Source organism: Canis lupus, chromosome 16 (genome assembly GCF_003254725.2).
Source record: "Canis lupus dingo isolate Sandy chromosome 16, ASM325472v2, whole genome shotgun sequence".
Classification (NCBI taxonomy): domain Eukaryota; kingdom Metazoa; phylum Chordata; class Mammalia; order Carnivora; family Canidae; genus Canis; species Canis lupus.
In genome coordinates this window covers 14,744,814-14,759,842 of record NC_064258.1, presented here as the reverse complement: position 1 = coordinate 14,759,842, position 15,029 = coordinate 14,744,814, and the positions used below count along the sequence as shown (strand labels likewise).

Below are 15,029 nucleotides of genomic sequence, written 5' to 3'. Positions count from 1 at the left end.
TGGTCCTCAAGACAACAGGAGTAGCCATCCTTATATCATCAGATAAATAAGCTTATCCCAAAGACTGTAGTAAGAGATGAAGAGGGACACTATATCACACTTAAAGGGTCTATCCAACAAGAGGACCTAACAATCATGAATATTTATGCCCTGAATGTGGGAGCTGCCAAGGATATCAATCAATTAATAACCAAAGTTAAGACATACTTAGATAATAATACTCTTATACTTGGTGACTTGAACATAGCGCTTTCTAAAATCCATAGATCTTCTAAGTACAACATCTCCAAAGAAACAAGATACACTGGACCAGTTGGATTTCACAGATATTTACAGAACTTTATGTCCGAACGCAACTGAATACACATTCTTCTGAAGTGCACATGGAACTTTCTCCAGAATAGGCCACATACTGGGTCACAAATCAGGTCGTAACCGATACCAAAAGATTGGGATCGTGCCCTGCATATTTTCAGACCATAATGATCTGAAATTAGAACTAAATCACAAAAAGAAGTTTGGAAGGATTTCAAACACGTGCAGGTTAAGGACCATCCTGCTAAAAGACGAAAGGGTCAACCAGGAAATTAGAGAAGAATTAAAAAGATTCACGGAAACTAATGAGAATGAAGATACAGCCGTTCAAAATCTTTGGGACACAGCAAAAGCGGTCCTGAGGGGGAAATACATCGCAATACAAGCATCCATCCAAACACTGGAAAGAACTCAAATACACAAGCTAACCTTGCACCTAAAGGAGCTGGAGAAGGAACAGCAAATGAAACCTTCACCCAGCAGAAGACGACGGTTAATAAAGATTCCGAGCAGAACTCAAGGAAATCGAGACCAAAAGAACTGTGGAACAGATCAACAAAACCAGGAGATGGTTCTTTGAAAGAATTAAGAAGAGAGAGAAACCATCAGCCAGCCTTATTAAAAAGAAGAGAGAAAAGACTCAAATGAATAAAATCATGAATGAGGAGAGATCACCACCAACACCAAGGAAATACAAACGATTTTAAAAACATTATTCCATTTTAATTACTCCATTTTCTCCATTCAAGATTCAGCTTTATTTCTTTTTTTATTTAATTATCTTCAATAAGGTTACTTCTCCTCTGCTATCTTCCTAGTTCTACATTTATATCCATTTCTCTGTCAGTGCGCGTGGATACACAACCTGATTTCAGTTCAGTTGGTGGTCAAGCTGGAGAGTCAGTGCCTCCTGTCTACTTACAGTTCTGTGGCTGACAGCAGGTTTCCTACTTGTAAACACTCAGTCTTAAGGCTCACTAGATTGATTCATCACGCTGCCTTTTGATGATCACCCTCATATGTTTCAATTCTACATGCCTACAACCACACTAATTCTTATTTTTAAGTCAATGTTAATTCTTCTTTTTTACGTCCATGTATATTCATAAATGGTCATGTTCATTTTTATATCCATATTCAAATAGGCAGAATTATTTCTCTCTCTCTCTCTCTATATATATATATACACTCACACACGCACACAAATCTTGCTCTCATTTCACTCATACGGTCTGTACTTCAAGTAGAAAATTTTCATTCAGCTTGAGGAGATGCCTTTTGTTTGTTTTGTGGAGCAGATCTGGTGATGCGTTTCCTCTGTTTTGTGGGATATGATTCAGAATTCCTGGGTTTGTGCCTCCCTGCTTGCGGGACACCTGCTTCTCCCTCTCCCTCTGCCTGTCTCCACTGATCATGCTCTCTCCTCTCTCTTTCTCCCTCTCTCTCTTAAACAAATAAATAAAATCCTAAAAATTAATACTACTTCTAATAAATAACACACAGAGTGAGCATAAAGGTGGACATGCAGGCCTGCTAGACCTGGCTGGAGACCCCCTCCCTCGTGCCTGTGTTTGTCATCTTCCCCTTGTGCTGCTGGCTGCAGAGGTGCATGACCTCCCGGGGAGGGAGGAGGCCCATGGAGGAGCCACCCTGGCTCCTGAAAGACCCCGTGAACGAGTTCAGTCTCCAATCTGAACAGCCACTCAGTGCTGTCAGCTGGGGCAATCTGTGCTGTCGCGGTACTGACATTGGGGGAGTCACTTGGTAATTCAGCATAATGGGATAGACCTACAAAATGGGGATCACCAAATTAACTGAAATAGTTATCAGTCTACTAGTTTTCAAATGACCAATGGATGCCTGCCTGGCTCAGCCTGAAGGGCGTGTGGTTATTGATCTTGGGGTCCTGAGTTTGAGTCCCTCATCAGGCACAGAGTTTCCTTAAAAAAAAAAAGAAAAGCAGAAGTATTTAAAAATGCTCCAAATCAATAAGGCTCCCACCACTGAGCTGGCCCGTGGTGGGATGGTCCTCCCAACTGCTCCTTCAGCCGCTGAGCCCTGAGCACAGACGGTGCCAGAGCTGATAAACAGACCAGATCCTCCCTCTCAGAGCTCATGCTCCAGGGGGGAAGATGGACAAAATACGGAACAACATCAGGAATGGAAAGAGCAATTGCTCCCTAGAAAGAGAGCCTGGTGCTTCCCTGGGTCCTGAGCTCCGGAGGTGAGGCTGTGACGAACTGTGGGGCTTTGACAAACGCAGCGGCTCCAGGGGGCCACTGAGGGGAGGAGGTGAAGATCCCAGCAGGGCCACTACCTCGCCAGGATCACAGCCTGGGAAGGAGGCAGAAGGAGGGATGAAGCCAGCTCTGTGCCCTCCGTTGGGGGCCAGGGCTGCCCCTCCCCTTCCTGAGGGGGCTGGGGAAAGGTTGTGTGGATGGAACTGGCTACAGACATGGAGATGTGACGGGGTGGGGGTGGGCACTGGCAGCCCAGACGGGAGGCATTCCAGCACGTTCCAGTCTGAGGAAGAGCCCAGGTCAGGGCGACCCACTGGGTGCACCACTGTCCACAGCTCACCCAGTGGAAACGAGGGAATGGCCCGTAACACACGACAGGCAGGGTTTCAGGATAAGGACGGCCTCACACCTTCTAGGCCAAGACTCCCACACCTACTGTAGGGTTTGCCTTGGATTCAGGAGCCTAGGATCGTGGGAAGCTATTGCCCATCCCTGCCCCGGTGGCACTGTCATCTTCTGGGCCTCCAGAATGAGGGTACCGGTGCCCACGTGTGTGCACACAGGGACCTTGTGGGCCTGGACGCATGGACACACCAAGGAAGAACATGTGGTGGGAGGTATTTCCTGCATGGGACACCCGCCTCCAATGTCATAGATATGATGCCACAGTGGCCTGGGGACGTCTGGAGGAAGCACCTGCTAGGATAATCCCTATGCCACAGGCAAGAGGCAGACCATCCCCGACGGGCACAATGGCTTCTCCGGGGTGGAAACCAGGGAAGAATGGAAAGTTGTGTCTGAACCCAGGTGTGTTTTGAGGTGGGGCCCTGGCTGCACACAGTCCTTCCCTGGGGCCTGTGGAGAGGGGTGCGGTTGTGTCACTGTGTGCACACAGGCCATTGCCTGCGGTGGGGGGGGGGGCATCGGCAGCCCCGAGCGCTGCTCCTGAAGCTTCCTCCAGGAGTGGACTCAGGGAGGGGGTCCCAGGCAGTGAGGTCACTTCTTTCACAACAGAGGCCAACAGAACTTGGAACCCCTGCCCGGGGCTACATTCTAGTGCAGCCCCACCTCAGGCTCATTTTCAGGAGACTTCTGCTATTGAAAGATGTTCTCTTCCTGCTGTCCCAGTTTCGAGGACCCCCAGGAACCCCAGGGATGCAGCTGCTTCGAATGCTGGAGACGTTGGTGCCACCGTCAAATCCAACACCTCAGGGAGTTTTTCAGGAGGTGCTGGAGGGTAATACAGAGCAGGCCAGGCCAGGCCAGGCCACCTGTGCCAGCCATCCTGGGCAGCCCCACCCCCTCCTCTTCAGGGAACCAGGGATGTGTGGGCAGGTCGCATCCAGGCTGGAGGACATTGCAGGGCAGCAGGTTCCCCGGTGATCCCTTCAGGGTCACCCTGATGTCACGGTGGGCAGGGTGGAAACAGGATTCCCGAGGCGCCTCTTACCGACTCGGAGTTAACCCAAGGCCCTGCAGCAGCATCCCTTTGCTCTCCTTGGGGGAGGTGTGTGCCGGCTGTGCTTGGTGGGTCTGCAATGGAGTCAGCTGGGTGTGCGGCCCGGCCGAGGCGGCCAGACCGGGCGCTCAGGCCTCCTGCCTGGCTGCCCTGCAGTCTTTACAGAGCTCCACATGGGAGATATGGAGTGCCACGCGGGAATATGAGTGCCGGTGGAAGAGGAAAGCGAAAATCCGCCACACCCCAGGGTCCAGCACATCCTCCGAAGACCTGCAAGGGTTGAAGGTGAGTGCAGGGGCTGGGGCCACCCGACACCCAGGGCCCCGATGCAGCAGGAAGGGCCCCGGGTCCCAGAAGCCAGCCTGTGCTCCCCTGGGCTCCCCCCTAGACTTCTGCTGCTACAGGAGTCTGGATTCCCCTTCTCCCCAAACTTGCCCCCATGGCCCTGCCCCTCCCTGGGCCAGATGCATGCAGAGTCCCTGGGCACAGATTTGTAGGAATATCAGAATAGAGCCTTCAGGGGATACCTGGTCGCCAGTGGTTTAGCATCTGCCTTCCGCCCAGGCCCTGATCCTGGAGACCCGGGATCGAGTCCCGCCTCGGGCTGTCTGCATGGGGACTGCTTCTACCTCTGTCTGTGTGTCTGCCTCTCTCTCTCTCTCTCTGTGTGTCACGAATGAATAATAACTTTTTTTATAATTAAATCTTTTTAAAGATTTTATTTATTTATTCACGAGAGACAGAGAGAGAGAGGCAGAGACACAAGCAGAGGGAGAAGCAGGCTCCGCGCAGGGAGCCTGATGTGGGACTGGATCCTGGGTCCCCAGGATCACGCCCCGGGCTGAAGGCAGTGCTAAACCACTGAGCCACCCGGGCTGCCCATAAAAACTTTTGAAAAAGAGACACACCGTGTCTCATCACACGCGGTCTCCAGTAGTTTCCACTGTGCTATGCTTTCTCCTAACTGGTGCTCCCAGGAGGCCCCATTGGCCTGACGTCCTTCCCCACCTTCTCCAAGGCTTGAGCATGGTCCTGGTGAGTTGGGAGACTTTTGCCCAAAGGGACACGGGGCTCACTGTACTATGTCTATCGCTCTGCAGTTAGGTTTTGAAGGAGCGCATCCCTGCCCCCCGTCCCCCCGGGGTCAGGCACAGGGGCCTCGTGTGCTGCACAACATGTCAGAGGCCAATTGGTCCCAACAGCCACTGAGCCCTTCACTGATGCAGGACTTCGATGCGATTCCCTTCTGTTGCCAAATCACAGGGTGGCGCTGAACATCCTGCAGCCCTCACGCCCTGGGCCCTCCCACCCAAGGAAAGGTCTCCGTGTGGGCACCTCGAGACAGGGACGTGTGGTCAAATTCAAGGGGTGAAGCTGTTAATGCAGGGAGGTGCTGTCAAAACAGCTGACAAGCGGCCCTGGGAGACTCACCCCTCCCACTTGAGATCCTTGTATTGATCCAAATTTTTTTGAAAATTTATCCTCTAAGATCATTTCTTTATTGGATAGTTTGTCTGTTTAAGAGACAGGCAGAGAAGCAGGGAGCGGAAGAGGGAGACACAGGCTCCTCAAGCACACTCTGCCCCAAGCGCAGAGCCTGCCAGGGGCGGGATCTCAGGATGCTGAGACCATGACCTGAGCCACAACCCGAGTCAGATGCTAAGTGACTGAGCCGCAGGCGTCAAGCCCCGTGTTCCTGCTGTGGGCACTCCTGCCCCCCCCGCCCCCCGCAGCCACTGAGAGCTCGGGCTTTGGTCTGCGCTCCAACTGCCAGGTGGTCTGGAGGCTACAGTGCAGGCTGCACGTCCCCTCTGTCCCACCTCAGGCTGAAAGGGCCTCAGCCCTGAGAAAGAATCGGATCTGCCCAACCACCCCCAGCCGGAGGGAGCTGCTGGAGAAGCAGGTAGAAGAACTGGTGCCCGCCTTGCTGTGCTTGGACGACCTTTCCATTGTTCAATTTATGGAAACATATCCTGAATTTGGCACCACCGAAGAGATCCTGGACCTGCTGTTTGCAAAGTGAGCACCCTGACCCTCCACAGCCCAGGGGGATGGGCCACCTACTGGTTGGGAGTCTTGGGAATGTTCCTGAACTTCCCGGCCCCTGGGGCTGCTCCTCTGACTGGAGTTGAGTCACACAGGGCCTTGTTGGGTCCTGTAGGGAAGCCCCTGGGGCCAGGCCTGTGGCAGGTCGGCTAGAGGGGCTGTGATTGTGCTCAGCAGTCGTCGTTCTCTCCCCATGACGAAGCCTGTGCCGCCTCCCCACCGTCACCAGGGTCTTGAGCTGGCCTGTTTTGCCACTGAAAGGGAGGTTTGAGTCCATCTGGGGTCTGTGTCCTGGGGCATTCAGGGTAGGGGTCCCCGGGGACACCGGGGCGCCCTGGCCCACTCGGATGTAGGCCATGGGCCTGGCCAGAGCCCTTTCATTCCTCAAGCATTCAGGAGGACCCAGCAGGTGCAGACGCTTCTCTAGGAGCTGCCCGTGGCCCCACGCACAGAGCTGATGGCCTCCCAGGGTTCTGGACTAGTTGGGGTTCAGAGGGTGACAGCAACTATGAGGAGAGGTCGGGTCCACAGGACGGTTCATGTGAGGCCCCCCGCCCTCCTCTAGGTATCGATGCATCCAAGCGTCCCCCGAGAAAGGAGAAATCCAGATGCTCTGGGAAAGGTGAGTGAGCTCTGGCTCATGCAGGAGGGCCTTCCCTCTCCAGGAGGGCAGCGAGGGGACTGTGGGTCGGAGGGGCTGCTGGACCCTCACCCGTCAGCAATTCCTGTGGCAGGGTAAAGGTCTGAGGCCCCTTCAGGAAAAGAGCAAAGGAGAGCCGTGGGTGGGGTGCGGGCTTTGTGGGAGAGCACTGGGACCCCAAAGGGAGACTCCTTCATGCCCATCCCCCCCAACCCTGTCTGCCCCACACCTGGGACGCAGAGCAGAGGGTGTGGGGAGCGTCACCCTCACCAATCTGGTGGCACCTGGACCCGGGTGCACGGCAGGTGCTCAGGAGAGCCAGTGAGTGCTCACGGACCAGACGGCCCCCGCCCCGGGGGAGATTAGAGTCAGTGGAAGGACACCCCCTGGGGGCCCCTCGTGAGGGAGGCAGGGCAGACCCACGGGAGGGAGGTTCCCTGGGAAAGACAGTGATGGTCACACCGCTGGTCATGGGCTCCCACGCACAGAGGCTTCGTGCCAGCCCCTCCTCAGTGAGCAGGCCTGTGGCAGGCAGGACCGCCAGGTGGCAGGTGGACAAGGAACAGCACTTGCCTCCGACAGCCCCGTGCGGGAGGCCGAGGGCCCCGGTTCCTGCCGGGCTTCCCCGGGACACCTCTGTGTGAGGGAGCCCTGTCTTCTGACGCCTCTGCCCACCTGTCCCTCCCCAGCACCATGACCTCCTTCCTGACCATCTGGCTGACCTACTACGAGGAGGACTTCGACGATCCCCCAGAATTTCCTGCCCTGACAAAGCTGATGAATTTCACGGGGCAGTACTTGCCAGACTCAACGCTGGACCGTCGAGTCAACAGTTACTCTGAATATTTAAGAAACCTCCATCAAGCGGAGTTTGAGGGTGGAGGTGAGGAGGACTGGGGTGGCCGAGTGGGGACAGGGTGGGCCACACAGATCAAGCCTCCGTGCTGCTGGGCCAGGAGCACTGGGTAGGCTCACACCCCATCCCCACGGGCTGCAGTCTGGGGAGACCTCCCAGGGCTCTTGCACTCACACACGTTGAGCGGTGGGAAGAGGGTCCTTGATTTGAGAGGGACGTGGAAAGTCCGTCCTGGTGATGATACTTTGTCTTCCTGGAGATGATACTGTGTCTTCGGACCGCGAGCAACACCGTGAACCACCCCAAGAGCGCGCCCGAGCTTCGACGGAGGGGCCTGCTGCACCTTCAGGGTCCCAGGGGACGGAGCTGGTCCCGGCTGCTGAAGCTGAGGGCTTGGCTGGAGCTGAGACTGGGTGATGGGCACTGAGCGGGACACTTACTGAATTCTAATAATAATAATAAAAAGAACTAACACACAAACTCAAAATAGTTGCAGTTATACAAAAATCCACATACAAAATCTGTTGCATTTTTATACAGTAATGATGAACTATCAGAAAGAGAAATTAAGAAAATAATTCCATTCACAATTGCATCAAACAGAATGAAATACTTAGGTATAAATTTGACCAAGGAGGTGAAAGACCTGTAACTGAAAACTAAGACATTGATGAAAGAAATTTAAGAAAATACAAATAAATGGAAAGATATTTCTTCCTTCATTAATTGGAAGAATTAATATTGTTAAAATGTCCACATTACTCAAAGTGTTTTACAGATTCAATGTAATCCCTATCAAAATTCTAATGACATTTTTCACAGACATAGAGCAAACAATTCCCAAATTGACAAAGCAATTTTGATTAAGTAAAACAAAGCTGGAGGTATCATGCTTCCTGATTTAAGACTATATTACAAATCTATCATATTGGCATAAAAACAGATACATCACTAGAACAAAATAGAGAGCCCAGAAAGAAACCCATGCAAATAGTCAATTAATTTATAACAAAGGAGCTAAGAATATACAATGAGGAAAGGACAGTCTCTTTAATAAATGCTGATGTGAAAACCGGATAGCCACATGCAAAAGAATGAGACAAAAGTACTATCTTAAACCATACACAAAAAGTAAGGCAAAATGGAATAAAAAGTTGAATGTGACACTTGAAACCCAAAAAACTGCTAGAAGAAAACAGAGGTGGTAAACTCCTCAACATTGGTACTGGCAATGATTTTTTGGATTTGACACCAAAAGCAAAGGCAATGGAAGCAACAATAAACAAATATGACTACATCAAACCAAAAAGCTTTCATGCAGCAAAGGAAATCATCCTCAAAACGAAAAGACAACCTACCAAATGGCATTAAATATTTGCAAATCACATATCTGATATGGGATTAATATCCAGAATATATCAAGAACTGGGGCACCTTGTTGGTTTGGTCAGTTAAGCCTCCAACTCTTGCTTTCAGCTCAGGCCATGATCTCAGGGTCATGAGATTGAGCCCTCTGCACTGAGTGTGGAGCCTGCTTAAGGTTCTCTGTCTCCCTCTCTCTCTGTCCCCCCTACTCATGCTCACTTATATATATCAAGAATTCATATAACTTAATAGCATAAAAACAAATAATCCAATTAGAAAATGGGCAGGGGACCTGAATAGACATTTTTCCAAAGAAGATGTAGACAACACAGATGGTCAGTAGCTATATAAAATGGTGCTCAACATCACTAACCATCAGGGAGGGGCAAATGCAAACCACAATGAGATATCACCTCGCACCTATTAGAATGAAAAATTGCAAATGTTGGTGAGGATGTGCAGAAAAGGGAACTCTTGTGTACTGTTGGTGGGAATGTAAATTGGTGCAGCTACTATCAAAAACAGTATGGATGTTCCTCAAAAAGTTAAAAATAGAACTATCAGGGCAACCCCGGGTCACTCAGCGGTTTAGCGCCGCCTTCAGCCCACGGTGTGGTCCTGGAGACCCGGGATCGAGTTCCACGTCGGGCTTCATGGAGCCTGCTTCTCCCTCTGCCTGTGTCTCTGCCTCTCTCTCTCCCTCTCTCTCTCTCTCTCTCTGTGTGTGTGTGTCTCGTGAATAAATAAATAAAATCTTTAAAAAAATTTAAATTTAATTTAAAAATTAAATTTAAAAAAATTTAAATTTAATTTAAAAATTAAATTTAAAAAAAAATTTAAATTAAAAAAAAAAAGAATTAAAAAAATAGAACTATCATATGGCCCACCAAATCCACATGTAGAGAGTCATCTAAAGGAAACAAAACCACTAGCTAAAAAAGATACCTGCAATCCCATGTTCATTGCAGCATTATTTACAATGGCCAAGACATGGAAGTGACCCAAGGGTCCATCAGTGGATGAATGGATAAAGAAAATGTGGTATATATACATCACGGCATATTATTCATCCTTAAAAAAGAAGGAAATCTTGCCATTTTCAACAACATGGATGGACTTTAAGGGCATTATGTTAAGTGAAATAAATCAGACAGAAAGACAAATACTGTATGATCTCACTTATACGTGGGATATAAAAACAGAAACAAAACTCCTGAATGTATAGATAAAGAGAACAGATTGGTGGCTACCACAGGCAGGGGTGGATAGGCAGAAAGGATGAAGTTGGTCAAAAGGCATAAACTTCTCAGTTTTAAAATAAATAAGTCCTGGGAATGTAATGTACATCATGTTGCCTATAACTGGACATTGTGGTGATCTCTTTTGCAATATATACAAATGTTGAGTCATTATGTTGTACACCCGAAAAGAATGTAATATGTCAATTATATCTCAAAAAAAAAAAAAGGAAAGAAAAAAGACAGGGGAGCAAGTGCTGTTACTTTTTAAGGATGCCAGAGAAGCTGGGAAAAAAAGTCAACTCACTTGCTAAGTCCTAAGAATGAGAGGGAAAGGGACAGATGCTAGACTTCCAGTGTAGAACAAGAAATAAACTGGTGAGAAGTCTTGTGTACATTGAATGGGAGAAGGAAACATGGAACAAAGGAGGATGAAGAGACTCACCATTAGGGATTGTGACAGTATTTTTGGAGTACAGGTAAATTTCAACAAATATTTAGGGTACCAATTATTATATTATTTTGTGAAGAAAAAAATTTGTGGCTTAAAACAACATACATGTTTTACCTTTAGTGTCTCTGGGTTGAGAATCTGGGTGCAGCTTAAGCTGAGTCCTCTGGTTCAGGGTCTCTCATAATGTTATGGTCATCTCCAGGTTCAACTTGGTGGGAGGAGGGCAGGAATCTGCTCCAAAGTCACTCACGGTTATTAGCAGGCTGCGGTTGCTAAAGAGTTGTTGGATCAACAGACTCAGTTGCTCGCTGGCTATTGGCTGGACATCTTCCTCAGTTCCTTGCTATGTGGGCCTCTCGATAGGGCAGCTTACGACATGGCATATATTTTTCCTTGGAGCCAGCAAGCAAGAGAGGAAGAGAGATCAAGCAAGTGAGGAGCCAGAAACTTCCTTGAAAGGCCATTACTTTTGCTATATTTTATGTGATTGAAGGAAGTCCAGTCCAGAGTCAAGGATAGGGAGTCACACAAGGATGTAAACACCAGGAAGCAGAATAATTGGAGCCATCTTAGAAGCTGCCTACCACCTGGGGCATAACCAGAGACTGACTTTGTCAAAAGAAGAAATGTTTGACAGATAAATGTTTGTATTCCAACATTAAGGAGGATATACATGTTTCTAACTTACTCATGTTGAATGTTATGCTAAAAGGATATGGTGAAGGAGGTAGCAGATTGAAAAATGAAAATCGAGGACCAGGAGAAAATGAGAAAACCTATTCCACGAAGAAGCTACATGCCCATAAGTTGGAATTTCTACTCAAGTATTAAAACATTCTCAAAAGCCCCAGGAGACAGGATCAGACAAATGGAAGAGTTCACATGATAATCTACTGCCTAAAGACAATGCAGAGTTCCGAGACCTTTGACTGACCCCACTCACCAAGAAATGCTTGCAAAGGAGAGGAAGCAATACCCAATATCTGAATGTGCTATTGTAAGAAACTTCTAGAGACAAGGCAGACTCCTTTATATTTAAAATGAGCAAACTAATTAAAAATATCAAAGACAAAATGACCAAATTATATTTTCAATGACTTTGCATCCCTACACGGAAGAGTCTAAAAAAGGAAGAAAAACGTGTTGAGGACAAATACTTTAGGATAGGCTCTCTTTTCCCTGGTGTAGGCAGGCTGGTGATCGGTCCCTGCCCACCTCTCAGGCCCCCTCTGCCACTTGCGTTGGCAAGTCCTGCGGCTGCCCTATTGGTCGGCTGGTCAGTCAGCAAAACACCGGCTCCTCCACAAACCTCATTTCATTCAGGTCCCTGCTCCAATGTCACTTCATACCAGTTACCAGTCCCTGAAGTTACATCACGCCTTGATTCATGGGACTCTTGATTTCAGCTCAGGTCACTCTGGTTGCTCTGAGCCGGCTGTGCACCCTGTTTGTCCTCCCTCTGCTCCCCAGCCTCCTGCCCCACCCCTGCCGGGAGTGCTCTCTCTCCGTCTCAAATAAATAAATAAAAACTTTTTTTTTCTTTCTTTTTTTTTTTTTTAGGTTTACATTATGCCTTTATTTTCTTTGTTTATTGCCCGGCTCCTCCACGGATATGAAAGTTCTATGAATTCAAGGTCTCAACTCAGAGCTCTTCAGCAAGCCATTGGTTCTTCTCAGTAGAGTCTGCGGAGTGAATTGAAAGGGAAAAATAAGTGAAGCGCATTTAAAAAACAAAACCAAAACCAAAAAACAACCCAAAACCATGTCAGGAGAAGAGCATAGCAGAACAAGGGCGAAAATTTTGAGGAGCAAGCAGTGACCATTTGTTTTATGACTGTGCTAATAACAAATTCACGCAGGAGGGGAAATATTTATGCTTGTGTATATGTAATTCATTTTTTTTCAGACTCTCGAAACTCAAATGAACGAATCTATATTAATAAAATATTTAAGACCGTATATAAATATATAATATTAAAGACCTGATATAAACCTGCCCACACAGGGACTCTTTCCTCGAAGGGCGTGCTAACTTTGTGGATTCCTAGCGAAGGTACTGAGTTCACCCCTCCCTCTCTTTATTTTTATTTTTTTTAATTTTACTTATTCATGAGAGACACATTGAGAGAGGGAGAAGCAGGCTCCACGCAGGGAGCCCCGTGCGGGACTCAATCAGGGGTGTCCAGGATCCCGCCCTGGGACAAGGCAGGCGCCAAACCGCTAAGCCACCCAGGGATCCCCACCCCTCCCTCTTTTATAAAATGTATTCTTGTCGCTACTTGATTGGCTGGCCCCTGAAGGCGCCCCTTTCTCATTGGCCACACCCCCCGTCCATCACGCCCGGACCGGGCACTCCATTGGTCCGCTGCCTCAGAGAGCGGTGGCTGGTCGCGCCGGGGCAGAGGGAGTTCCCCGGTGACGTCAGAGGCGCTCCCCGCCCACATTCCAAAGCCTGGGCTGAGCCTTCCCGCTGCCCAGCCTTTCGGGGCGGGACGGGGCGGGAAGCCTGACTTCTGATTGGGTCGGGCGGGCGCGGTGAGCATCCGATTGGTCACTGCCCTGGAGGGGGGTGGAGTCATTAGCTGGGGTCCTGGAGCCGTGCGGAGGAGCCCTGGGGAAGTCTCAAAGTTTGCGTCTGGGGCGGTAGTGGGAAGTGGGCTTATTGCAAAGGGATTTTCTTGGGGTGAGACCTGATCTGCCTCTGTTTTGGATGCGCGCCCTGCTGTAGCCCCATCAGCCTTCAGCCGGGTCCCTGGACAGCCTGTCTCCTCCGGCAGTTCTCAGAGTTCCGAGGTCACCGGCCGGGAGCACTTGGCAGCTGGTTCTCCGGCAGGTAGATAGAGCACAGGACGCGCTTCCTTCCTAGGTGCCTAAGCTACACGCGCACGCGCACACCCCGCGCGGGACCCTAACCGCGGAGGCATCTCCACCCGCTGTGCTCCGGCCGCAGCATCCTCGCCCGGCATGGAGGTGCTGGAGAGCGGGGAGCAGAGCGTCCTGCAGTGGGACCGCAAGCTGAGCGAGCTGTCGGAGCCCGGGGAAACCGAGGCTCTGATGTACCACACGGTGAGGACCTGAAGGGCACGGGGGGCGGGGGCTGCGGAGGAAGTGTCGGGGAGGAGGCAGGCATGCCCGGGGCAGACACCCAGCGACAGGTGTGCTTTTGCCCCCCGGACAGACGAGGGTGGGCCCCTGGCCCTTTTCGGGCTTCCGTGATCGCAGTGACAGTTTGTGTTCCTTTGGCAAGGAAGGCTCTGTTCCCGAGCCTGTTTCACCCCTGCTGGGGGGCAGGGGAGAGCCCAAGGGGTAGGTGGTGGAGAATTCGGTGCCACTGTTGAGTCTGCTGCTGTTCCCTGGGAAGGTTTGGAGAACTAAACAAAGTGGCATTTTCTTCCCTTCGCTGTCACAGTCTCGCTCTTTACTTTTTCTATGTTTCTGGAAGGAATTGCACGGGTGTGCGTGTGTGTGTGTGTGTGTGTGTGTGTGTATTGGAAAAGCTTCTTTGACATGTAGGAGAGAGACTACGTTATTTGGTCTCTTTAACTGGACAGCCAATAAATCTGCTTCCTCTCTCTTCTTCAGGGGAAAGATCAGCAGAGTATGGAAATCTGAGGCAGTTGCATATGTCAGAAAGGCTTTGGAGGAGGTGGAACGGCTCCCCAGTTCTTTGTTCCGTCTTATGCCTCAGGGACCCGTTTGGGGATTGAACTGTCACAGAACACTGCACATTTCTTTTAAAGGTGTCAGGTTCAAGTGTTTGGCATTGAGTTTGCAAAATAAACTCCTGCTTCCAACAGCCAGCAATGTTAATATGATTTTATGTGAGATCTACTTTTTGCTTGTTTCTTAAAAATGCAGAAGTTAGTAATGAGTGAGAGACAGAGACAGAGAACTAATGAGAAAACGAGAAGCTTGGCTGTTTTCCCTTCATGATTTTTTTTTAAGGGGGTCAGTGCCAGGATATTTGAAACTTTTGCAAAATGGCCTGCAGGCCCCACCTCCTTGGCCTTTGCCTCTGGTCGACGTTATTTTGGGAAAAGGGATGAGGGCCTCCCTGTGATTCCCACCAAAGCATTTGTGATGGCTGAGAATGGCTTGTTGGAAAAATGCAGAGTGCAGGGCGGAGAGGGAGTGGTAGTTCATGCTGGGGCAAAAGCCAGATGTGTAGTGGGATTTGGGTTTTGCTCACTGAGGCTTTCCCCGAGGAGACCATTTGGGCTGCATTTGGTTTGGGGGCCCAGATGAACTTCCTGTTGTCAGTCCAGGACTTAGAACACATTGGCCCTCAAATATCTTCTGGTAATTGGGTGCTCCAGGTGTTTCTACTGACATGGGCGGCATTTGAACCATGGGGTGGAGGGGGGAGACAGTTCTTCTCTTTTGTTCTTAAACATACTATGAAAATATCTCATCCAG

The 15,029-nt window shown here is 49.7% G+C and overlaps 2 protein-coding genes across 4 annotated transcripts in view; both read left to right on the top strand.

The window, feature by feature from the left end:
• Positions 1-3,597: 3,597 nt before the first annotated feature.
• On the top strand, positions 3,598-12,304 carry LOC112670435 (ral guanine nucleotide dissociation stimulator-like). Of its 3 annotated transcripts, XM_025464115.3 has the most exons (6): positions 3,598-3,792; positions 4,171-4,299; positions 5,840-6,033; positions 6,626-6,682; positions 7,390-7,583; positions 7,816-8,027. In XM_025464115.3, the coding sequence occupies exons 1-6, from the start codon at positions 3,661-3,663 to the stop codon at positions 7,971-7,973; spliced, it is 864 nt and encodes a 287-aa protein (XP_025319900.1). In that variant the 5' UTR covers positions 3,598-3,660; the 3' UTR covers positions 7,974-8,027. The 3 variants fall into 3 exon arrangements, with proteins under 3 accessions (XP_025319900.1, XP_025319901.3, XP_048951003.1); XM_025464116.3 differs by lacking the exons at positions 3,598-3,792; positions 7,816-8,027 and adding an exon at positions 12,174-12,304 and having other exon boundaries at positions 3,829-4,299; XM_049095046.1 differs by lacking the exon at positions 3,598-3,792 and having other exon boundaries at positions 3,830-4,299; positions 7,816-8,029.
• Positions 12,305-13,188: 884 nt separating this feature from the next.
• The window catches only part of CREB3L2 (cAMP responsive element binding protein 3 like 2), a 120,000-nt gene continuing 118,159 nt past the window's right edge, over positions 13,189-15,029 (top strand). The window contains exon 1 of the mRNA XM_025464118.3: positions 13,189-13,679. Coding sequence (XP_025319903.1) covers positions 13,578-13,679 — 102 coding nt within the window. The 5' untranslated portion in view covers positions 13,189-13,577. The remainder of the gene's footprint in view (positions 13,680-15,029) is intronic.

Excerpts from the sequence above, each read along its gene's own strand:
- LOC112670435 (XM_049095046.1), top strand. The coding sequence starts at position 3,958 with ATGTCACGGTGGGCAGGGTGGAAACAGGATTCCCGAGGCGCCTCTTAC. Across the intron at positions 6,034-6,625 it reads CTGGACCTGCTGTTTGCAAA|GTATCGATGCATCCAAGCGT; the intron begins GTGAGCACCCTG and ends GCCCTCCTCTAG. Across the intron at positions 6,683-7,389 it reads ATCCAGATGCTCTGGGAAAG|CACCATGACCTCCTTCCTGA; the intron begins GTGAGTGAGCTC and ends GTCCCTCCCCAG.